We start from the raw sequence: 24,804 nt of genomic DNA, 5'->3' as shown, positions 1-24,804 counted from the left end.
CGAAGACAGATACTGGGACAACGCGGGACCCAATGGAAGAAACCTCCAGAGTGATCGACTGGTCTGCAGGATTGAAGGTAAGTGTATTTTTTGTTTTGGGCAGTTTTGAGTTTACTTCCTCTTTAAAAATGCATGCCAATGTCTGCAGTTTACCAGCGTGAATCCTAGGAAAAACACAAAAAAGAGCCCATTCAGATCTTTTCAGTATTATTATTATTAAACATTATTTTTATAGCACCAACATGTTACGCAGCGCTGTACATTAAATAGGGGCTGTAAATGACATACAGACAGTGACTCAGAAGGAGAGGACCCTGCCCCGAAGAGCTTACAATCTAGGAGGAGGGGATGCATTGCCAGAACACACACATTACCACATGGATTTATTATCCATGGTACTTTGATGGACTATTGACTATTGTAGTTTCAGAGCACACCATGCACAATAACATTCTACCTTGCGATGAAAAGAATTCAGTATTAAATTTAAAAAAGGACAGGGAAGCTGATTTATTGTAATAAAAACCAGGCAGAGTGTGAAAATGAACATTTCCCCAACATGAGAAAACACTGCATGTCAGCCTGAGTGCATTTTGCTGCTGGTCAGGCTGATTACAGGGCTGATGGATCCAGGCTGAGCTCCCAGTGTTGTCATTGTGCAGCGCCAGGTCTGGACAAGCAATGGCTGGGTGGGCGGTGAGATACAGACCAGCTGGGAGATTGGGGGATTGGGAGGAAACGAAACTCAGCAGCAGAATGAAAGGGATTTGGAGAGAGGATAGAAGCAATAAGGCGGGGCAGGGAAATTGTAATGGAAGGCGTCACCAAGGTCTTTCAAGCCCCAGCCTGTAAACACTTGTACACAGCAAGCTGCAAGTACTGACAGGGCTGGAGTGTTTGTAATCCTGCAGTACAGCAACACACTGATCAAAGGACAACAACATTGCCATCACATGTCCTGCTAGCATAGAGGAAGCTCCAGTACTAATCAGGTTATTGCAAGGTACACTGAGGATCCCTGTGTGATAAGAAGCAATCACACTGCTACAGACTGACATTATCCATGTGACTGATTGTTGTTTTCTGTCTCTCTAGTGTCTTCAGGGGAGATGGCGAAATGGGCAATGTATGCATGTGGCACGCTGTCTTTATTTCTGCTCATCACCAGCATTGTGCTCCTGGTAGCACACACCTTCATGCAGATGGTAGAAACACAGGTGAAGAAGGTAAGAGCCCTGACTACTGTGTACAGCTAGTTATACAATATGTTACAATCTGACAGTACAATCTTTAGCTACAAAGTGTCTGCCTACAAATTGGTCACATTTACATAAATGCTTGTGCAGAGATTGTGAAGCATATGGTGAGATTTCAGATCATTGTGGACTACAGATAAGTCTTTCAATGATAAAGTTTTGTTAACACTGTTAGCTTGTACAGGTATTGTACTAATAGAATATACAAGTAAAGGATAACTACATTTTCACACACAGTGCAGCTTTCCTCCCACCACTAATCAGACTAATATTGTCCTAATCACTTTTGGTTTCCCTTCATCAGGCTACACTGTGCATGAACATTCACTAGTTCTCTGATGTCTGTGAACATCTGTAGGGTGTGTATTTGTAGTGGCGGGCTGGAAGACAAGTCAGTTTATTTTGAGCCAGGCAAAGAATTTTGTTATGTCGTCCAATCCGCCATGTAGACATACATGGAAATATAAAGATTGTTAATTGATGCCCCCAGGTAGCTACCTAAAAGAAATGCAATCCTAAAGCTTAAATAAAGATCTGCAATCAGACAGATCTTTATTACAGAAAGGGACCATAAAACATACTTACCTGCCTGATCGCACCCTTCAACTATTAAAATGGCTGATTTGTAGCCAGGATACCAAAACATCCCAGCTTACCCAGCAACTGAATGAACTCCCACGTACCTGTACAGAAGTTACATCATCCTGACTAGTCCATACAAGATGGGTAAAGATCAAAAGAAGTAAAAACATGGCAGACCCTGATATTGAACAGGGTTTACTTTCACTTTAATTAAAACTATTTTTTAGAAATGTTTTTAGGTGTAGTGACAACCATACAAAATGCGGAATGGGTTGACCAGACTTGATTGGGGAATGTCTAACTTGTCTTGTTGGCATCTGTCAGTGGATCAGAAGTTGGGGGTCAAGGAGAAAAAAACAGCTATAAACATCTGACAGAGGTTGTAATACTTCACTATTATGCTAAAAACTAGAACAAGTCTTCCCAATGGGAATACAGATGGCACTAAAATCACATCAATTGCTGTCAGTTTTAGTTGGAGTTGTACTTTAATGTAGGTTAATTTTGATGCTGTTCATAATTGCCAATCATGGCAAGATATTCATGTTTTGTAGGTGCCCTGCTGTGATAACAGGCCCAGGAATTCCGAAACCACCATTTTTGCCACTGATTCCAGGTTCATAGCAATCATCTTTGATTTAGCTTTTTTACTTTAGCTTGATGAAACAATCAGACCAAAGTCACACTGAAGTAAAATGAACTTTCAGCCAACTGTGACCAACCAACTGTCTGCACATAATTCGTTTACTAAGCAAAGGGACATAGTGATAAATCTCAATCACATGTACATGATTATGTGCTGTAATGTCACTCTGTATTGCATGAATGGATGATGTGAGCAAGGGTCAAACCATCCCAGAAGAGATGATCGCTGTGTAAGTCTATGATATGTGTGCCAGCCAATACAAGTGTGCAGTTTTGGGGTTTCCAAGTGATTGGATCACAAAATTGTCACCAGATCTTCGCTTATCTTTAGGCTGCATACAAACATCCAATTTTGTTGCAGGAAAATATCTTTCTTGATCACTGTAATGCGTTATTTAGGGGAATAAGTGCATTGGCTTCTTCATTACATGTTTTTATTTAAATGTGTGTAGCTTAAATCCTTGTGAATCATGTGATTGAATTTTTTCTCAACAGTCATAGTTACTTGGTGTATGTAGAACTCTTTAGTATTTTTGTCATCATTTATTTCTATAGCTCCAATAATATGCAGTGTTTTACAGAGCCCATATTGCTAATTGACTCAGATTATCATCTACTGTCCTTAATATGGTCTAATAGTACACAAACACAGGGAAAGCACGCTGAAGAAACTCCATATAATGCAGACAGTGGTCTGCATGATATAGAGTGATTTAATTGGCTGGCTGTGATTTAATTACCTTAGTGCTGCAAAGACAGCGTATTAGCCCCGAATAACTGTGCTGCCCAATAAAATATATATATATATATATATATATATATATATATATATATATATAAAAATGTGAAACTGTCATAACAAACTTTGTATAGGATCAGATGTTTATGAACCAAAATGCATGTAATTCTTTTGTTGAGACCTCTTGCAGGATGTCTCCACAGACTGTCACCTGAAGTCTGCACCATAGCAGAATTGTGGACGTGGACTGATGATGGTTTTACAGTACTGCAATTACACCTCCTCACTTAAAAAAATCATTTTGCATTTTACATTTCCAAAAGGGTAGTTCACTGGATCACCATAAAACTGAGCGCAATACTATTGTGCTCATCCAATTGTGATGATTGCCAGTTCGTTCAACTTATTATTTACCAGCAACTTTTCTAGTGATGGCTGATTTATAAAGTCATGATTAGACTTGATTGCCACCTTATAAGGGACTATGGAGAACTCTACTTTGATAGAGCCTATCTCTACCTCCACATGGAAATTGCCTATCTCTATTTCCATAGTTCCTATTTCAATAGGAAATAGGGCAACAGAGGGTTTTTTTTTAAACAACTTGAAAGCCAATTTGTCCCACTTTATTTTTATTTTATTGTTACTATTTTGGATGTGCAAATGACTCTTACAGTCCCTGAGATTCTATGTCCCTACCTGTCCCTCTGTTGTCATTGCAGTCATCCATACTAAGCCGAAGCCTACACTGAAGCTTTTTTTAAAGTTCCTTTAAACTAATATATGTGGCAGAGAACAGTCAGGGTCGGGAAGAATGCCCAAAAACACCTAAAAACACCCAAGAAGCCCTATTCGTGTCAGTAGGGGCTTTTGGAGCCAAATGTTGCAGGATGTGTTTTCTTTACAGTCCACCAAGAAAACAATCTGGTGTGGACTGGCCCGTTGGCATGAATAGAAATTAAACACTCAGTTTAAGTGTTGTAGAAACAGTCTGTGTAGCCTTAAATAGATACATATTGTATCCCTGAGAGATGCAAATCTCTAGTTTAAGAACTAGATGGTGTCATGGATATAACAAATAGATGATCTGCAGAATCAATAGCTAAAAACCCAACTGAAGGGATACTATTATTTTTTCCTCATCTCCTGAAGCCATGACTCATAGTCCACAACTAATTATCCTGGATGTGGGTTTATTGGAGGCAGTTTATTTCCTTATAGAGGGCAAGAACAAAATAAAATACATGTGATATATTTGTGCATCTTTATAGTAATGTGTAAGCTTTTTTTTTTTTTTTTTTTTTTCATTTTTTACAAATTAAATTGCAAAGGAATACACACTGGGTATATTAATATATATCGATTTTTTTTTTTTTTTTTTTTTTTTTTTTTTTGTAAAATGATCTTGAGCTAAATTCTTATTTAATTAAGATAACAGTCAATAAAGGAAATAGTGACATCAATCATGTTTATATTAATTAATTCAAAACTTCAGTTTTATGTTCCACTTTTATCAATTTATCATTCATGTGTAAATGTCTGTTTTTCAGGCCTCAGTATTGAAGAATGGCACAGATACCTTTAAGTCCTGGGCTGATCCACCTCCTCCTATCTACATGACATTCTACTTTTTTAATGTTACCAACCCATTGGAAATCATGGAAGGGGAGAAGCCTGTTGTAGATGAAATCGGACCTTATGTTTACCGGTATGGTATTCATATATATATGCACTGTATTTGTTTAAGAAATTAGCATGTATTTGTGGTTTACTTAGTATTTTTCATTAGCACTAATGTTGTATTTTTGCAAACACATTGCTGACATGAGCATGGTTTTGGATGAAGATTAAGAGGACATTTTTTATAGGAAGGTCATAACAACGAAGGTGTAAGTATGGTTCAACACAAACAGATCTGCTAGTGGTGCAGTAGCTCCACTGTTAAAACAAGGGCCAAAATTTGTATATTTATTTGTTTAAATTTGTTCTTTTTGTTATTTTTTTCGAAAATAATGAAGCCATAACTACGCTCTAAAAAAGACAATGTATAAATACCTCCATTAAACAGGTTACAGGGAACTTTCCAGACATAAGGCAATGGATCAGAATGATTGTGGTAGGGCACAGCAGTATTTTGGTTGTGGTAAGTAGATCAATTATTTGAAAAATGTGTGGAGTTAACAAGAGATGATCAAGGGGGAATGTGAGGTTAGAATTAAGAGGAACTATAGTCGTTGATGCGTGGTGAGCTTCTAAAATAATCAGCATTATGGCAAATGCTTACCTTTGTGCAGCTGCCCCATGATCCCCACATAAGAGGATGGGGCCATCTTTGACGTCGACTTCACTGTGGGCTTCCATGAAAATGGTGATCCACTTTGGCCATTGGATGGCCAATGATGATATAACCCCTGCGTATGCACTAGAGTTACATTGTCTCTGGTGGCTGACGTTTGATCTCTACACTACATGGAGCATAAAGTTACCAGGAGCCAGGGCTTTTTATTTTTTAAGTTTAGGTCTCCTTTAAGATCTAAGAAAGCTGAATCAAAAGTAATGCCTAACTAAAGCCAAACTTGAACAAGGCACATTATCAAAGCAAACATATTGGTTAGTGTACATTATAAGTAATAACTATACTATGTTAAAAACATGTGTTGCTGTGCCTGCCTGTTGGACCTACAGGACCTCATGTCTTTTAGTTTCCCAAGGTCTTACTTGCCATATTTGCAAGTTCCACCACTCCTACTTTAGGTGTCATTTTGTGATAAGCGGCTGTCCCTCCCACCAGCTGAACTCGGATATGAGAGAGAATGAGATGCAGTTCATTGTGCAAGCACATTTGGCCTATAAGACAAACTTTCTGTCTGCCACTTTGTTTCTGTACACTATTTGTTAATAATTTTAAACCTGATCTCTATTAGAATTTGCATTGTTCAACTTTGGCTTTAGTTGCACAAATATTAAATTTACAAAAGTTGAAAAAATGTACAAGTTTCATATAAACATTACAGTTAGATGTTTACTTTGTGTTTATTTTGTTACTCAGGTTTTAATGAGCCAGCCCCTTAATATTTCCATAGAAAGGTACAGGTAAAGCCATGCTGCTAGTACACATGGGTTGGAGAGGAAGCAGTTCATCTGAAGAGTAGGGTTGTGCATCAACCTTTCATTATTGTTAGAGTTTGCATGATGCAGCTCCTCCAGAAATTGAAAACTAACTGGTGATTTACATAGGACTGTATGATACTGATTCAACTGCAAGGTTTATTATGTTTTTTCCTGGTTGCCAGCATTGTAAAATAATGAGAAATTTCTAGAGGGATATGTGTGTTTATTCCTATGACGTATCAAGCAACTGTAACCACACCATATTTCTTTCTACCCCTTGTGATAAGTATGTTGTGCAGCTGCTTATGTAACCTCAGTTTGCCTTGATAGATTTCTTCCTCTTTTCTCTGTCACTAAGGGTTATATGACTTCATCCACAGAGCTATAAGTGTACAGTCAGCATTGTGGAAGTAATACGGGTGGGGGTGAGGGGTATTGGCTCTCTTCATGTCATGACCAACATACCAGGAAAATGTGTTGTTTCTACACTTCTAAGATGAATCATGATGCACAATAGGCGGGGTTGGGTTCTCTTTAAAAAGCAGAGAGAAATGTTTACACATTTCACTTACTTTACAAAGTTTAGTATAAAAAGAAAATTATGTTGTTCTCCTGGATATTTAAAGGGGAGCCATGAACTTTTTAATCTCTTAATAGATATACAATTGGTACAGATCAGCTCAGTGTAAATCATGACTCGGGTAGCTCGGATCTTCGCCCCCTCTCACCCCAAACCCCTTGACAAAAGCTTTTCCTTCCCCTCCCCATTTTCAACATACATTTCAACAAACATTTCCTACTTAAAACATTTCCCACTTAAAACATTTCCCGCACTTAACTAAAATCTTTGATTTTAAACTTTTCCTGCACCCAACGTTCACTATCCTTGACCTCCCAATTCTCATCACCCTCTTACTTACCAGCCATCCCTACCCCCTCTCCAAAAAACACAACACATGTTTGGTATTAAAATGGCTGGCAAGCAGCCGTTTATTTCTTTAACAAATATAAACAATAAATAACCATATTAAATAACATACATTACCATAAGTTTACATTCAAATTATAATCACATTAACATAACATTAACATAACATTAGCATATTAATACTCCAATAATATTACCAAATTGCTAAACATATAAAACTTTCTTTAACCAATTATAACTAAGTCTGTAAACCAAAACCCATTATTTAAACCACTGTGTCCTACTGCACTATATCCAACAAACCACCTCCACTTTTAACCACCAGACTGTAGGTCTAGGAAGGGTAAAGTCCACTCCGCCGATTGTAATTAACCATTTGTACCACACTGGCCCCTAGCCGCCCAGCACCGCCTCAGGGGCCCCACCATAACTCCATTAATGGGCATCCAACCACTGGGTTTCCCTACCAAAATGACCAACAGGACTCTTACCCTCCTAAACCCCAACTGCCACTTCTCCCTTGTTTCCTATGTACCCTCTACTTAAACCCTCTACTCTCCTTCCCTATACTTCAGACCCAACCTCTAACTAAGCCCACCTCTCTCTCCTCAATTTACCATCAACCTTTAACACTCCGGCAGGGACTGCCCTCCCATCCCAGTCATGCTGGCCCTGCTCATAGTCCCCTGCTGTGGGCCTCCCTTGAGCTTTATTTTTTTGTATAAATGCTTCTCACCCTGTTTGCATCCTGCTGGTAATGTTATCTTGCTTCATGTGTGATTGAAAACTAATAATTTTCTTACAGACTTTGGCATAAAATATATCTGAGGCTCCCTGTAGCCTGGGAAAAATGCCCAGCCTATAGGAAAAAGGAAAGAGAGACCTTTTTAAACTGTAAACACGAGACACTCACCACACTCCTAATTGTGTGAATCATGTAGAATTAATATTTAAAACAAAATGGTTAATCACAAAGGTGCCTAATTCACCACTACTGATGACTGTGTTTTAGGAATAGCAATGTGCATTCTGTTGATTCATAATTTCAACACTAGATGCAATTTAACTTAAAAATGTATGTTGGTTCCCCTATTTACAGAATGACACATTGGTATCAGGGGTAGGTTGTTATTAAACTGCAGCTCAGAGCCTCGTCCTGTATTACATGACTTTAAGGTAATTATAGGACATGGAGTCTAGATGTATAATTGAAGAAGCTGTGTCAGGTAAAACAGCAAACTGCATCCCCAAAGGCCAAAACCCTAAGGTTTCTGCCATTCGCTTAGGGCATATTAAGACTTTAAATTAATAATCCTTCCGGGACATGTTTTGTATTCAGTCTCTATATTGAAATTGCTCATAGTGTATATTGTATTTTAGAACCCTTTGCTTATAAGTAAACCCTTCCCACAACTCCATCCCTATAATATCTTACCCTTTACAAACTCTTAGCTTGTCTGTATACCTAATGATATAAAGAATCAACCATAATATGATGGCGCTATATAAATACTGTATAATAACAATAATAATAATAACCATGGGCCAGTGGCACCCAATTCACTTAGGACCTCACAACTTCAGAACTTTCACCCTTTTGTGTGGAGTGGTCCATATTTGTAAGGAGTATGTTCAGCAAAATCCTGGTTTATATATAGTAGTTTTATAGTTAGCAAGGCTACAAATGACACAGATCCATGAAACTGTATTTCAAAACAAAGGAACCTATATATAAAGAACATTTGCTTTCACAACTTATTCTGAAGGCAATTAGTGTGTAGAGCGGTGTTTGGGTACCCAAGCCTTAAGCTACGTACACACGGCAGATTTTTATGGCCTTATAATCGGCCAAATATCGGGCGAAAATCTGCCGTGTGTACAGTCGGTGTTGTCCATCGTCCGAACGACCGTCCTGCCGGATCCACGGACGATGGACGACAGCCGATCCTAATGAAAGGGAAGGGGGAGAGCGCGCAGCAGGGTGCCGCTCCGTCGCTCTCCCCCTCCCCTCTCCATAGAGCAAGAACGGTGCTGTATGTACAGCACCGTTCATGCATCGTGCACTCCCTTGTCGTTGGAAAGGATCGTGAAAGATCCTTTCCAACGACAAAAATTGCAAGTGTGTACGCAGCTTTAATGTATCCAGCTCTGCCTTCCTCATTCTTTAGTGACAAGTTACTAAAGTATTCAGAAAACATGAATATCAACATTTTAAATGAACCACTTTTGTGTTTTAAATAGCAGCAACACTGACCAGAGATGACCCCTGCTACTATTTATTAAACATCCTGGAGTGTGGTGATTCAGTTCCTTTTCTGACTGTTTTGCCAGAGTATAAGAGCCAAACTAGCACCACACAACAACAATCAATACAATATTATTTTATTGTAAGGGATCTCCTACCATAGAGGTGCCACCTATAAAGAATAATAATGTCATTCAGAATACCTGTGAGTACAAACCTCAAAAATGAACACTGAAAGGAAGACAACCATGCAATAAAGTCTATTATAGGGCCATGTTAGTCATTTATGGCACAAAAATGTATAACGTGCCACTTTATATCTCTACATAATATAAGATAGCACATCTATAACATTAGCAGAAGAGAGCTAAGTAAGTTTAGAATAACTAAGGTTGGCTATCCTGTGTGTTCTCATTGTAATTTGTTGCAATGTGAGCCAGTTTTTTAAATTAAAATAAATACAATTCTTCATTTTTTTTTATAAATGTTACAAAGATGATACAATTAGTGAATAATTTAAAGGATTACCACTTTGAATTTTTATAATTAGACCCCAGTGTCAGTGCTTCCTGTAATGTCCAATCATCCATTTTATTTTATACAGTAGCAAAGCAATAGAATCCCTATCAGGGGTTAGATTAGCCTTTATAACATGGGGAAACCCTTGAAATAACTTTCAGGTTTTCAGGAACCCTATCATAATTACTTTATCCACAGCTCACAGTATATTACTGTGGTGGGATGAATGTCATCCTTAAAAATAGCAAATAGCCAAAAAATTATTGGTGCCACCTAAACTGACCTGAGAGGTACAAATTGCTTAATGAACCCCTGGAGGATCCCTGATGCTCTTGGTTCCATTTTTGCATTTTGCACACCCTCATTAAGTACACCGCATTTTATTAAGATTAAATAATTGCACATCTTGGTTGTCGTTCAGCTCTGTGTTTATTCAGAACGTTGAAAGATTACCGCACTTTGGTCTATTTAATAATCTTCTGGACTTGGTCATTTGATGAGTATCACAGTCCAGTTTTGAACTTTGTCTTACAGTAGGTCATCTACTCCTCTGCTGTGCATCCAAAAGTAAGTGTAATGTGCTGCCAATACTGAGGTTGTTTCTTTATTTGGCTGTATGGCACGAATGTGTTTGTACAATGTATAAAGAATGTGGATCTTCCTGCACTACTTTGCAGTGCAGGTATACCTATAAATGCAGCTATTGTTTTACAGCTACATGGATGACTAGCACAAATCTCTAGCAAGATTCACTGTCTATTTGTATCAATAATAATCAATAATAATCAATCATTATCAAAGAGAAAAATAGACAATTGTAAAAAAAAAATCTAAAATGTTAGAATTACCACAAAATAAAAGATAAGGAGTAATCGTCCAAAGGGGACACCTATTCCGGGGACATGTGTCTAAGATGGCTAATTACCCTCACATTGAGAGCTTTCTTCTAACTTCCTGTTGTATCTCAGGGACAGGAAATGAAGAGAATGTTCACAGTGGCAAACAGACAACTTTTCCTAATTCAAATTAAAAAATAAATGTTGCTATACACTGTAAACTTTGGAGAACACGTTGATAGAGTGAAAGGACCAATAAGACGCAGCAGAAAAGTCCAGAAATTCATCATTCTGGAGTTTGACTAACTTTGAGTTTAGCTCCACCTTTTCCTGTAATATAATATGACTACTGCAAGGCTCCAACCGACTCACTGATGTATCCTATACACCAAATATATCCAGCTGGTGTTTAGTGGCTTTCTGCTAAGAAAATGTTTCTTGGCAAGTAGACAGGGATGACTAATCTATGCAGAAAAGTCCTCTAGATTATGTAAACATGGCCTTAATACCAAGTCTGTTTGATACCTATCACACCCTTGATCTATTTCTGCCTGCTGTTCCTGAGCTGACTTTGTAAACTAAAAGTTTTTCCTATCTTGTTTATTATTAATTATTGAAAGAGTAGAACAACGTATTATATATAATATGTTTAATTCATAGAACATTTTTGACTTGAGCTGGAAATTAATTAATAATAATTGCTTTACTGCATCTGCTGGGTAAGATATTTAGGGATGAAACACATTTCTCTATTGAGGTACATGTTATTTCACTTTAAATGTGTTTCTGGGTCATTGGGTTTAAATTGCCCCCACAAGTGCATTGAAAGAAAATGCTTCATGTTTGCAACTCTTAGATTGTAAGCTCTTCTGAGCAGGGTCCTCTCCTTCCCCTGTGTCACTGTCTGTTTATACTGTTTATTAATAATAACACGTTAAAGCTTTAAAAATAAAGATTCATTAACACATGTGCATCAATGGAGCCTATCAAAAAGCTAAGATCTGAATTCTTATAGATGACTAATGATAGTTTTTTTATTTTTTTTTATTTAGGATATTATGTTTGAAGGGAAATACTGTATTGAGTGTGTACAGACTGCTGTGTGTATATCAGGGGATTGTAAAAGTTTCCAAATGATGTACTGTTCATCTCCAAGAAAACCACCTTCGATTTTCTTCCTACCACCCCTTCTAACCTATATTACATACTGTTTTTTTTGTACCTTGTGTAGGAAGACATACCCTCCTATATCTGCTTAGGTCCCCTGGCAGCACTATTTCAGGTTCAATGGACTGCTTACAGAGAAATGATAAAAAAGGCAAATTTTTTGCCATTCTATCGCAATCTTTACAAGTTTATTGAACAGCTCTTGAACAAAATATTGGGAATGTAGAAAACTACAGCCACTAAGCTGAATTCCACATCCATACATATACACTGCAATAGGGGGTCCTTGGGACGTAGCGATCTTACTACCTAATGTTCATTATCTTTGAAGTTTGTTGCAAGTCAAAACTTGATAATTTGTTAATCATTTGTGACAGCATATTGGTGGGTTGGGGGGGGGGGGTCATTGAATAGTTGATACAAAACTGGGAACCTATCTGGAATATGGTGCTCCTGCTTGATTATTGGTGGTTCTTCAAAGAGCTATCATAGGTCCCCTGGGAAACAATGTGTGGTGGTTGTAACGTCTCTGAGATGGTGAGGTGATTAAGATCAAATATATATTTGTACTTTTAGTAATAAAGAATTGTGTGTTTTCTTCAATCCCATTTATTTTAGTGAGTACAGACCGAAAGAAAATGTTGAATTTCTTGAGAATGGAACAGAAGTGTCAGCTGTTAACCCAAAAACATATGTATTTGAGCCTGATTTATCAAAAGGAAACCCAGCAACCGACTTAATTCGAACTGTCAATATTCCTGCTGTGGTAAGATTTCAGTCTGAAAGTAAATAGCATATATATGAAGTACAAAATTTAGATCCTGTTTGTTTTAAATACAGCACACAGCATGATGAACATAAAGAACACATTTCTATCAAAATCATTTAGGGTTTGTTCAGAAGAACTTTTTTTTTAACAATTCTACTGCAGTTCAGTGCTGTCAACAAGTCCACAACTGTCAAGGTCTTTTTTTTTTTTTTTACTTAAACATGTGAGCAGTTGAAATATGTTTGTGGTGTTGTTTTTGAAATGTATCATGCAGCATCTCAGGGTAGAGTGCTGAATAAACCACTTCCAATACCTTGAATCGGAATGCTGCCCAAACTGGTTCTCTTTGGCATCAAGGGGTTGAAATGAGTTCCCTGGGAGTGTACCGTGCAATTTACAAATGTCTGTCTGAAACTATTGTTGCCTGGAACTAGACTTCTAAAAGTGCAAAGTTTATGCCACTTTTAAAAAGGGAGATAAGTGCTCATAGATGTAAATATATGGAGCTTATTAGTACCTTTTAAAAGTAACAATAAATGTGGTAATACTGCGTTTAAAACAAACACCTCTGATCTCTATTATAGTCTTTGGTGCTTTCCACTTTTAAAGTGGGAGGCACTAACTGGCAATTTAAAATGGCGTTATTTGTATAAAAGTAAAAAAAATACCATCTTTTTGCTGAACAGGCTCTTTGCCCTTTTTGTTTCAAGTTTTGGATAGTGCTGACAGTGCTGAAAAGTTTAGTTTTAAAAAGTTTTTATTGCAGTCTCAGTCCCAGTTAGGTCCGTGTCACACTAGCGCTCCTGTCAGTGACAATGAATCGCCAGTCTACAGGAACAAAGCAGAGAAAACCCTCACCTGTTCCTACAGCACCATTCCTTTTCTGGCTGAAGCAGCAATTTTTTGCTCTGTCACTGCACTATAGCTGGTATGTTGTATTCTATTTAGCAATATTGTTTCTGGTGATTTGTAGCCAAAGTGTATAATCTCTAGTGTGGCATGGCATGGAGATATATACTTATATGACAGAGGGGCTAACCCTTCCTGACTTTGCTGATAGATCTAGAACCATTATAGCTAAATTAGATCATTTAATCATCCTCATACAACCAATACGAGGGCACAGACTCAAGAACAACACAATTGAATATTATATCCCTGTATATCATAATCAAATGTTTTTTTTAGATACCAATTACACAAATAACATGTATAAAAAAAACACACAACAATACGAATTTTAGTAAATCCAATGGTCTTATTCATTACAGATGAAGTGTATTTAAAGTTTCTTCTTCTGCCTTTTGAAACCATCACTACTTCCCACCACTGCATGTCTCCCATCCTATTGTGTGTAAATTCCCCCACCTACTAGATTGTAAGCTTTTCGGGGCAGGGTCCTCTCCTCCTGTATCACTTTCTGTACTAGTCTGTCATTTGCAACCCCTATTAAATGTACAGCGCTGCGTAATATGTTGGTGCTATATAAATCCTGTTTAGTAATAATAAAAGTAGCAGACTATTATTATACAGCATTTATATAGCGCCATCATATTATGCAGCGCTCTACAAAGTCCATAGTCGTGTAACTAGCTTTCCTTTAAAGGGGCTCACAATCCAATGTCCCTTCCTTAGTCATACGTCTTTAATATAGTCTAAGGTCAATTTTGGGTGGTAGCCATTTAACCTAACTGCATGTTTTTTGGGAGGAAACCAGAAAACCCACACAGACACAGGGAGAACCTGCAAACTCCATGCAGGTAGTGCCCCGAGATTCAAACCTGGGACCTAGTGCTGCAAAGGCCGGAGTGCTAACCTCTGAGCCACCATGCTGCCCAATTCATACAGATATACCATTTAAACACTTTCACATGTTAGTAAGCCTTCTCAGATAGGTATAAATTGGAAGACCAGAGGAAAACCACCCATGGACAATGTGAAATGGTCCTATACACTGGTTGCTGCTGTTCCCTACATGTTATGAGCATTCTGCCTAAACTCTGAATGCCTGTATATGTTTGGTCAGCCGTACCTCTATGTGGCCAGCTTTTGGCCAGTATAGAAAAGGGAGGGGACATTTTTAAAAGTAAAGTAATATTTGATATTACATTTTAACTTCTATATTACAATTATAGAACTTCTATAGTACGAATGCATCCCAGAACAAAAATGCTATACCTATATGTCTCCAGAGTTCACTCTTTGGATGTGTGTATGAAAAAATGATTAATGTGCAAACATTCTCTAAAAATAATCGCATTATTCTTTATTACTTTAGACGCTGATGGATATGGTTTTAAAAAACAAATATGCTGACCTTTTAACACCTATACTTCAATTGGCACTGAAGGCCTACAAGGAAGGAATATTCACTACACGAACTGTCCATGAGATGCTGTGGGGATACAAAGACACACTTCTCACCTTGGTCCATAACCTAAGACCCGACGTTAGTGAGATGTTTGGGTTATTCTACAATGTAAGTCCCTCTGTTTAAAATAAATGAACAGATAGATATTTTTAAAAAAAGACATAGACAAATATATAGACATTTATAAAAAAAAATGTATGTTCTAGAACATTAGGCAATATTGTTCCCCATTGGTTTTTCATTGTTTAGAGGGCATGTGTACCTGTGACTATGAGACACCACTGAAGTAAGTTTTCTTAATGACTTTAGGACTTCATTCCTTGAATCGAATGGCCTGCCAGGCCACTGCTGTTCCTCCCCTGACCTCAGCAAATCCACCTCATTGCTTTATTATAAAATATATGTGCAGCACACCTTCCCCTTAAGTACACACTCTGGGACTAAGTGAAACTTCTCAGAATGAAGGCAACAGGAATAATATGTGTTCTAAATTTTTACTTGACAATGTTTAGCATGACCAACTTTATAGTCCATTAAATTAATGAAAAATTTCTGTAATCGGTGTAAATAATTCTAATGCAAAGTGCCCAATAATTAGTCTGTTTATTTCATAAGCAATCTGTATTAGTTGTTAGTGCTTATTGTTATCGCCCTTGGACGATTAGATTAGTTCAATATACTGTTACTTGTAATTATATTGTTCCATAATACTTAACCACCTGGTCGTTAAGCCCGAGCATGCTCGGGGTAAAAACTTTTGCAATTTTCGTTAACCCCGAGTTTTTCTCACCAGGTGGTTAAATGTAAACAAATGTTATATTGCAATCCGATTGTCATACATTGTATGACAATCGGATTACAACTGAAAGGAAATACTCACCCAGTGTCTGCAGCTCCTCTTGCTGGCATCTGCAGTGAGATGTATAGCACAATGCAGAAATCCTGCATTGTTCTGTGCATCTCTCCGGAGATGCCAGCATCCAGCGTCCGCCTCTGTCTGTGTGAACTGGGCAGGGAAACCCGGAGGATGAGTCATCTTCTGGGTGATGTGATTGGTGATGTATGGGGGTGAGTCAGGGAGGGAAATTTAAAAGCAGAGTACAATGTAATCTGCTTTTAAATGGTTTTTACAGTACAAAAACACCACACAACATGAAATAAAAATAAAAGTACATTTTTAATTTTATTTTTAGATTACATTGTTGTCTATTATTTCATTATTGTTTTAAATTATTATTTATATTTATGTATTATATTATAATTTATGATTTTAATATAATAAATAAATATAATTATCATACCTGGGAGTTAATCCTAAGAATTACAAGCCCACAATATAAACAAAAATTTCTATGCAAAAAAAAATAGGATAGGATTTTATTAAAAGTACATTTTTTTTTTACATGATTGTGTTTCAAACTTTTTTTTTTATTCATGATATCTACTAGACCCTTGTTCGGACATATTTCTGTAACTTACAGATCTAAAATGTAAAAAAAAGAATTTCATGAGAAACAGTGTAACGCTTTTGGTACAGAAATCTAGACATCAGTGTAACGCCCAGGAGGTTAATAGGATTCCTCAACACAGAAATGCATCACAATCAATACAGACATACTGGACATTACTTTACTCACAAAAATGTCATAAATCAAAATTCTTCAATCAGCCTTGTGGATACATCGACCAGCCAAAACAGATGCTAAGGTATGACGGTAAAATGTCACCTGCACAGAACAGGGTGCACACAGTGAGGCTGGTTGATTACTAAAGGAGTTTACTTGGCTTAGTGAAGCTTTTATTCACTTTAATCATGCAATCATGTGCAAAAGGAAACTCTTTTTTTTATTATTTACACAATTTGATGTTCACAAGTTTATATGGCTGTAAAACATCTAACTAGTTTTTTTAGGCTTCATAGTTTTGTATTACCTGTCATTGAGCTATGTCAGGAGCAGAAACTGTACCACTTGTTGGTGATTATTTAATTCATGCTCTATAATATATAATAATGTATATGTATAATGTATGTAGGATGTGTGTGCTGCACATATATTTTATATATCACCCCTCTGACTGTTTACATTTAATGTTTCTTTACAGAAAAACACAACAGATGATGGGACATATCTGTTTCTCAGTGGTTCTAAGGGATACATGGACTTTACCCGGATTGTGGAATGGAATGATAAAAGGTAACAACCTGTGTGATTTTACAGATTTCCATTTTTTGTGTGTTCAGTTTGTTTGGGCTCTAAACACTAGAAAGTTTGATAAAAAAAAATATGAAATCTGGTAGTTGCTGTGTCTAACATAACCAGAAAACAACTCATCATTTTTTAAAACCGCCTACTGTTAGGAAAATAAAAAAGGGAAGTGTGCCCATGCACAGTTCAATAAAGCTTTCAAAGATTTCAGCATCACTATGGGCTCCATTTTTTTAAAGCTCTCCAAGACATGAGAAGATAGACTGTCATGGGTGGACCTGGGTGATCCTGCAAACCTGGAATGGACCTCATCCAGGATTGAAAACATTTAACAATTAATAGATGAATCACCCAGGTTCTCCAACGATAGTCTATTCTCTTTTCACTCTTGGAGCGCTTTAATAAATCAGATCCTATGCATGTGTTTTCACTCGTTCCACTCAGCATTAATTTGCTTATAACAGATCCAAAGGACTCACAGTTTAAGTGCTGTCATAAAAAAGTAATTTCAGTTATGCCCTGTGTATTAGTTATTAAATGTATATTTGTTTTATGCCAATTGTGAAGCAGTGACTTAGTGTTGTCAGCCTGCAGCAAGAAGTGATGATACTGATAAGAAAAGTATTCTGACAAGAAAAGTAAGACACTTTAAAACTGATTCAGGAAAAAAAGTATTTGTTTAAAGTGACATTTTCATGAGGTATAAAAAGGAAGTTACACGTTAGAAAAATAGTTTTAGACATATCTGTCTATTAGCAGATTAGCGGATTTATCAAAACCTAATGCTGCAGCAGAGGTTCCAGCATGGTATATGACTGTTAGATAATACCCATCAACTACATTATTTTGCTGCTATCGACTCATGTAAAAACTGCTTCAGTAATCGGTCATTTAAAAAATGTATATGTATTATACAATTATATGTATAATTATTTCATGTGCTAAATGAACTTACAAGATCACTGTGGTTTTAAATCATATAAAAAAAATTTAAAAGCAATGGCTAATACATTAAATGAAAATTAGCATTCAAAAATGAACCAAATCATTGCACTAAACATAAGTACATAAGGTTTAGGGATAGCACATGTTTTGAAACCTTGTATGTTTGTCCTCTTTATTGATTTATTGTACTAACAAGTTAGAAAAAGTTTGGTTTGTCCTAAAGCTAACACAGGAAATAACAAAACAAAAATCAGACTGCTGTTAGTTTTTCCACATTGTGCAGAAAAAAAATCTATTTTGACCTTATCAACTGTAAGCAGATTAGTTCCCAGGATTATTCTCTGTACTGATAAACTCTAATAACCAGAGAGCTCATTTCTAATACGAAAGAACATTCCTTCATTCCAAAATGTTGTTTTAGATAGTAAAAAAAACTGTTTTATATTGTATTTGATTATTGCTAATTATGATATAATCAATCCTTATATAAAAATTAAATACAGGTATGGGCTTTGCTCTTATATACTCTAGTACCTAGGGTTTTTAGTAATTTAGGCATTTGTTGCCAGCTATAATTTAATGTGAGTGAAATGTGGTAAAATTATGAAGAACATTCTAGCATTATTATTGTCTTATATATTTACACTACTGCACAATGTTGGGGCACATGTATTACCAGGCATTGTATTGAGGAAGCCTTTTCAATCGAATAGACTGGCTAATGCATGAGAATGTACCAAAAAAAATGTGAATGTGGCATTTTTGTCAGCTCGGTGCACATCTATTGCCTAAGTAGGTTAAGCTGTGTGAACAGTACGTTTGTTTTTTTACACAAATACCACACTCAATAAATTAAACATAAACCAAAACCTCAGGCAATGTCTATGGAAACTGAAAGTACATGAAAACTAGGTTGTGTTTGAGCATAATTAGTATAAGGTAAGGAGTAAAGTTGTGTTTTTTTTTTTTTTTTTTTTTAAATTTAAGCCACCACTAACTTCTAACTAATTTTGTTTTTAAATAAATAACAAATATGCTTTGTGAATGTGAACCTTACAAGACACTAAAACGTGCTTATTGAACAGTGTGATGTTTTTTTTTTGTTTTTGTTTTTTTACCCTAGAAATCTTTCATGGTGGACTTCAGACACCTGCAATATGATCAATGGGACAGATGGGTCATCATTTCACCCACTAATAGATAAAAATGACATCCTGTACATTTTTTCATCGGACTTGTGCAGGTAAGATGGTAACATTTACTGAAGTTATTCTTGCAAGATACTATAATCTATGACTTAACCGGTTGGTTTACTCAATAAACTTTATGATGTTTTTACAACAACCTTACCTCTCGCTCTTCCTTGTGGAAACAAACAGAATGTTGTAATCCAATAAGTCCAAAGGTAATCACCACGCCTAGTAATCACTATTGTTATGGGTCACTCAAAGTGTAATAAATTAAATATGTACGAATAGAAATTTGCTATTGCTGATCTGTGACCCAGTAAATAAAATGTTTCACAAGGCCAAAGAAAATATCCACAGCTAGTTCCAAATATTGCCCTATCACCCTCCATTTGATAAGATCTAGCACTAGTATGTTCCTTATTGACATAGGTGATAATTTTTCCAGTAGTTGAACCCTAAGCTCAACAGTATCAGCCATTACAACCTCACATAATAAGGTCATATTTATTCTTTTCCTTTGCAGTAAATCAGAGACTGTATGTGTACCTTAAGGGAAGATTTTACCTGTCTAATGGTCCTGGTGATTATTGTCATTAAATGTTAAAGTTGCAATTAGATATGTAGCAGAAAGGAAATCTTTAAATGGGGCATCTGTTCTAATGACAATGGAAAGGGAGGTCTGTCCGGAGCTGGGTTGGGGGGCCCAAATGAACTTGGAATAATATTTTAAAATATTGTGACCAATAAATTAAATTTTGTACCTCCCAAAAATGTATAAATATTTTGCTACAAAAGCTATTGATTTTAAAATGGATAATTGTTGTGACTTATAAATATTCTGAAGCCACTAAATATGAAGTTATTATTACTAAACTCTAGGTAGATACACAGCTGAAATGTGACCTTTACTAACCTACAAATAAATTTATCATTCTCTTAAACCTGTGATTTGTGACCCTTGCAAAACATTGTAGCCAGATAAACAATGTAGCTTGACCACAAACCCACCTCTAGTATGTTGAATAATAATGGAATGACATTAGCACATGCTTTTCCGCCTCTCTTCTAAAATTCTGAGCACTGGCTAATCTGTGTTGAATTGCTTTACCCAACCAGCTCTGTACACTCTGTGGATGTGTTGCTATGGAAGGAATAACACAGGAAAAAAAATCACATGAAATCTTCAACTTGTAGTGGATTTAAAACAAATGAATTTGTTTTTAATAAATGCATCATTTTCTATAATTAAGTTTAGTTGCTTATGTTTGCTAAGGTAAAATATTTTTTCTTCTACAGTAACTTTTTCCCCCCCTCCCCAGATCTTTGTACACAGTGTATGACTCCACACAACGTGTCAAGCAAATTTCAGCCTTCCGTTTTGTCATACCTGAAAAGGCTTTTGCTAATGTTACTGTTAATCCTGACAATGCTGGTTTCTGTGTTCCTGCAGGAAACTGCCTGCCATCAGGACTGCTAAATGTCAGTGAGTGCAAGCAAGGTATGTAATTCCTCCGCATAGATTAAAAAAGGTGCAGACAGGACGAGTCACTGTATAGAACATGTTTGCAGATCAGAAACAAAGGAATCCTTTGTGTGCATTCTTGTCTTGGACCAGTAGCTCAAAGTATTGTGAGTGGAGGGTCACCATGACAGCCAGGAAACAAGAATTTCTAGAATGAGAGGTGAGAAATGTGCTCCCAATGTTACCCTCTTGACAAGTTTCTTACAAAGCAACCCTGTCAGGATTAAACATTTTTTTAAATTCCCAATGGCAAGTCCTTGTAAGAGCAAAATTTCTATGACCACTGCTTTGGCAGCGTATGTCTCTTACCTTCCTTTCTTTTATCTCTACAAAAATTTTGGTTTGGTATTCAACAGTTTCCAGAGTGATGAATGGCTTTGTTATCTGGTGCATGCTAGAGCTCGATTTTTGAAATCTTGAGAAAATTTGACAGGGTATCTTTAAATAAAAACAAGCATGTGGGAGTTGTTCAGCACCTACACTGTATATTTATAATTGTTTAAATTTCTTGATAAATGTGTTTCACAGGTGCCCCCATCATTCTCTCATCACCTCACTTCTACCAAGCAGATGAATCTGTAATTAATAGCATAGTGGGATTGAATCCTAACCGAGAAGATCATCAAACGTTTCTGGATGTCAATCCGGTAAGATAAATGTGTAACAAATTAGTCCTATTCATACATATTGTATATAAAAGCATAAAAATCTTGCATCTCCCTGTACAGGTAAGTACCTGTTATCAACTGCAAATAGTTTGGTTATAATGAGTGAACTGGCATACAGTAATTGTTAGGTGGATTTATGAAATCAAAGCATAGAGTGACCATAATGAGCAGACTGCAGTAACTCACAGCAGCCATTCCCTTTTATGTGATTTGTACCAGTAAGATTGGAATTTACAAAAAATAATTTTGTTTGCTATGATACATTACACATTCCTTTTAATCTCTGTACTGATTTGCTTGTATTCCTTATTTCCTTCAGCTATTGCAAAAGGCAAATACGTACAGATGTACAAGTAAATGTAATTTATGTTTCACCTTAGTTTAAGTGAATATACATATAGTTTCAGCAAAATTACTGGAGAAAAAGTTTGATTAGTTTATTAGGCAGAGAAGCATGTCATGAATCTTGTTTTAAATAAAGGTATCTTGAAATTTTGGGCTTCATAGAGATAGAAGCTGCAATCAGCACCCAAGCAATAGTGACTTCCAAGTATAGCAATAGCGACTGGTCCTACAGAGGATAAAATAACATCTGTTCATATATGTGAAAGGTGTTTTGGATGCGGTCCCCATGTTTTTTTGAAGCAATGGTCTTTCAAAATATAGTGAAGCAGCCTCTGTATGAATAGTGTACAGACCTGGCATTTAGAACAATAAAGAGTAAAAGAATTGTCAGTTATGCACTTTGGTTCACTGGACTACTACATTCGAGAAATGACCCATCCTGTTTGTATCATTGTCCTCTTTTATTGCTAAAGTGTTGTCAGAAAAGCAGGCTTTGACACTCACTCCTGTTCCATGTTACGTGGCTCATTAGTGAGTCAGACATTGAGATGTTGCAATGGTGGCATTATAGTGCTTGGGTAGGGTTGGGGTGCTTATCCTGCTGCTGGCAGTATGGGGCAGGAAGGAAAAACGTGTGAAAAACATGCCATACTTCTGGTACGTCCCTCTCATATGTCTACAGGTAATTGGCATGACTTAACCCAACTCTGCATCCCAAGTAATCAGTTGGATGATCCAGGAGGGGGTAACACCTCTGTGTCCACACAATCCTTTCCTGCACCCTGCAGATACCTTTCAGTCATGAGCTTGCTAAACCCAAAACAATGTCCTTGTATTTTGTCTAGCCATGAGACCATGTTACCTGCTCTGTACAGACTTACAAATGGTATGACTTAATATATCATTCATTGATTAAACCTTTGCATCAAAGGTTCTAGAAGCATGTCCCTGACGTTCCTATTGGAAGGCTAGAGCTTGATTGTTTACACAGGGCTTTGACTAAATGGCAACTAGATTTTCCCCCATGAGGTCAATAAATGTCACTGTTTTCCCACTAAAGAGTGATTACTCCAGGCAGCCTAGAAGAAGGAACTTCTGGGGCAAAATAATACTAACTCTTAGTCATTTTTTAAATTAAGGTAAATGAAACCATTCAAAAAAATAATTCAACAGTATTGTAATCAATACAAATCAGGCTTTTCCATTTTCACATTCAAGGGCAAGGCTTTTATGGTCACCACTCACCAGACAAACCCATTTCTTTGCTCAAGGCACCAACTTTCTCGAACTGTTGAGAAGGCCACTGGCATGCATTCTTGTCCAGCAGTGTTCTCTGCAAAGCTGTCCTAGTATAAACCACACATACCTGTCTATATGGTATCACTGTCCTGCTGCCTCTTGCATCTTCTTGGCTAAAATTGTTACAATTACCATGGTCCACTCAATATCTGCGTGGAGTTACCACCTGGATAAAACTGTGACCCTTTTTAGTTTTTAAGGTGGTCACAATCACTGATGGGACATAGCCCGTTGTTTTTCCACTCATGTGTGCAATCTTAATATGTTTCATCCCACCACCTATCCTTCACTGCATTAGTGAACAATTCCTAACTCTCCACCGCTTGTGTACTCAAAACATTGTGAACATGAGGAATAAAGTGCAGCTGATTTGAATCACCCAGTAGCTGTTCCACATACTGTATATAATGGATTTTGGTGGCAAGATCACTGTACACACGTTTCCATCTGAATGTTACAGCATTTCACAACAAACAACTGGTAGAAACAGCTGTAGATTTAATATTTGATTCAATGTCGTAACCAAGCTAATTCAATTTTTAGGAGCTGTAAATGGTGTGGCCATTCATACAAATAAAAGCAGCCATGTTTTGTCTGCGTCATCCTACATGTATACATGTGAAATTAGCCTTTTTGCACTATACTTTTGTTTTATAGCAGTCATCTTAACAACTGTGAGGTTGTACTTTGTTCTAGTTTGAGCAATCAGGCCCAACCACAAGAGTCACAAGACTTGTCACACCTTTCTTGTCATATGCTTCTAATCTCTACACTTTGCCTTTTTTTCTAACTAAGACAAACAGAGGAAATGAAAGCATAATGTAACAAGTGTGAATAAATATCCCATTGTCAAATGAATGGCCAAACCTTGGCAAACAATCTTTAAGCATCCAAACATGTGCAAGAAGAATCCTTTTCCTATAATTTCCCTTGCACATGCTTGGGCATTCAGCTGCACACAACTTACATAAATTGTTAAGGGATTTTTTACCATATAAAGTCTACTTTTTAGAAATAAGTGGCATAAAGAAATTGAATAATTTACTAAAAGCATGTTGTAGTTGCTGCATATTTAATTAAATGACAAAAATCTGGAAGAACAAATTTGGGCAGAGCTAATTGTGTTTTTTTTTTTACATTGTCTCCATGTGCTATTTACTGTGCAATGTATATGAATCACATTGGGCTAATGTACTGGTTAACCACTTCCTTCTCTCTGGTTTTTGACAAATACATTGACATTTTGCTTGACTCATAAATAAAGCACGCTGGGGCACAGGTAATTCTTTTATACAGTCTCAAAACAGATTGCTGTTTGTTGCTAGAGGCCTCAAATCTGTCCAGATCTGAGGGTGCTTTCACATCTGTAACCCAGTTCCTGGATCACAGTTACACTTATCCTTTTTATATTCAGGAATCTGCTCATGGTCACCAAATATTATTACTGATAGTCACATAAA

General features: G+C 36.7%; 1 protein-coding gene across 1 annotated transcript in view; it reads left to right on the top strand.

Annotated features, from left to right (window-relative positions):
- The first annotated feature begins 785 nt into the window (after positions 1 to 785).
- The window catches only part of SCARB2 (scavenger receptor class B member 2), a 35,200-nt gene continuing 11,181 nt past the window's right edge, over positions 786 to 24,804 (top strand). Inside the window, exons 1-9 of the mRNA XM_072405560.1 lie at positions 786 to 1,003; positions 1,096 to 1,226; positions 4,773 to 4,930; positions 12,647 to 12,794; positions 15,076 to 15,276; positions 17,272 to 17,363; positions 19,444 to 19,563; positions 20,830 to 21,008; positions 21,561 to 21,679. Coding sequence (XP_072261661.1) covers positions 1,110 to 1,226; positions 4,773 to 4,930; positions 12,647 to 12,794; positions 15,076 to 15,276; positions 17,272 to 17,363; positions 19,444 to 19,563; positions 20,830 to 21,008; positions 21,561 to 21,679 — 1,134 coding nt within the window. The 5' untranslated portion in view covers positions 786 to 1,003; positions 1,096 to 1,109. The remainder of the gene's footprint in view (positions 1,004 to 1,095; positions 1,227 to 4,772; positions 4,931 to 12,646; positions 12,795 to 15,075; positions 15,277 to 17,271; positions 17,364 to 19,443; positions 19,564 to 20,829; positions 21,009 to 21,560; positions 21,680 to 24,804) is intronic.

Source organism: Pyxicephalus adspersus, chromosome 3 (genome assembly GCF_032062135.1).
Source record: "Pyxicephalus adspersus chromosome 3, UCB_Pads_2.0, whole genome shotgun sequence".
Lineage (NCBI taxonomy): Eukaryota > Metazoa > Chordata > Amphibia > Anura > Pyxicephalidae > Pyxicephalus > Pyxicephalus adspersus.
Note: the sequence above shows the minus strand (reverse complement) of the source record. Positions and strands in the feature narration are given on the sequence as shown.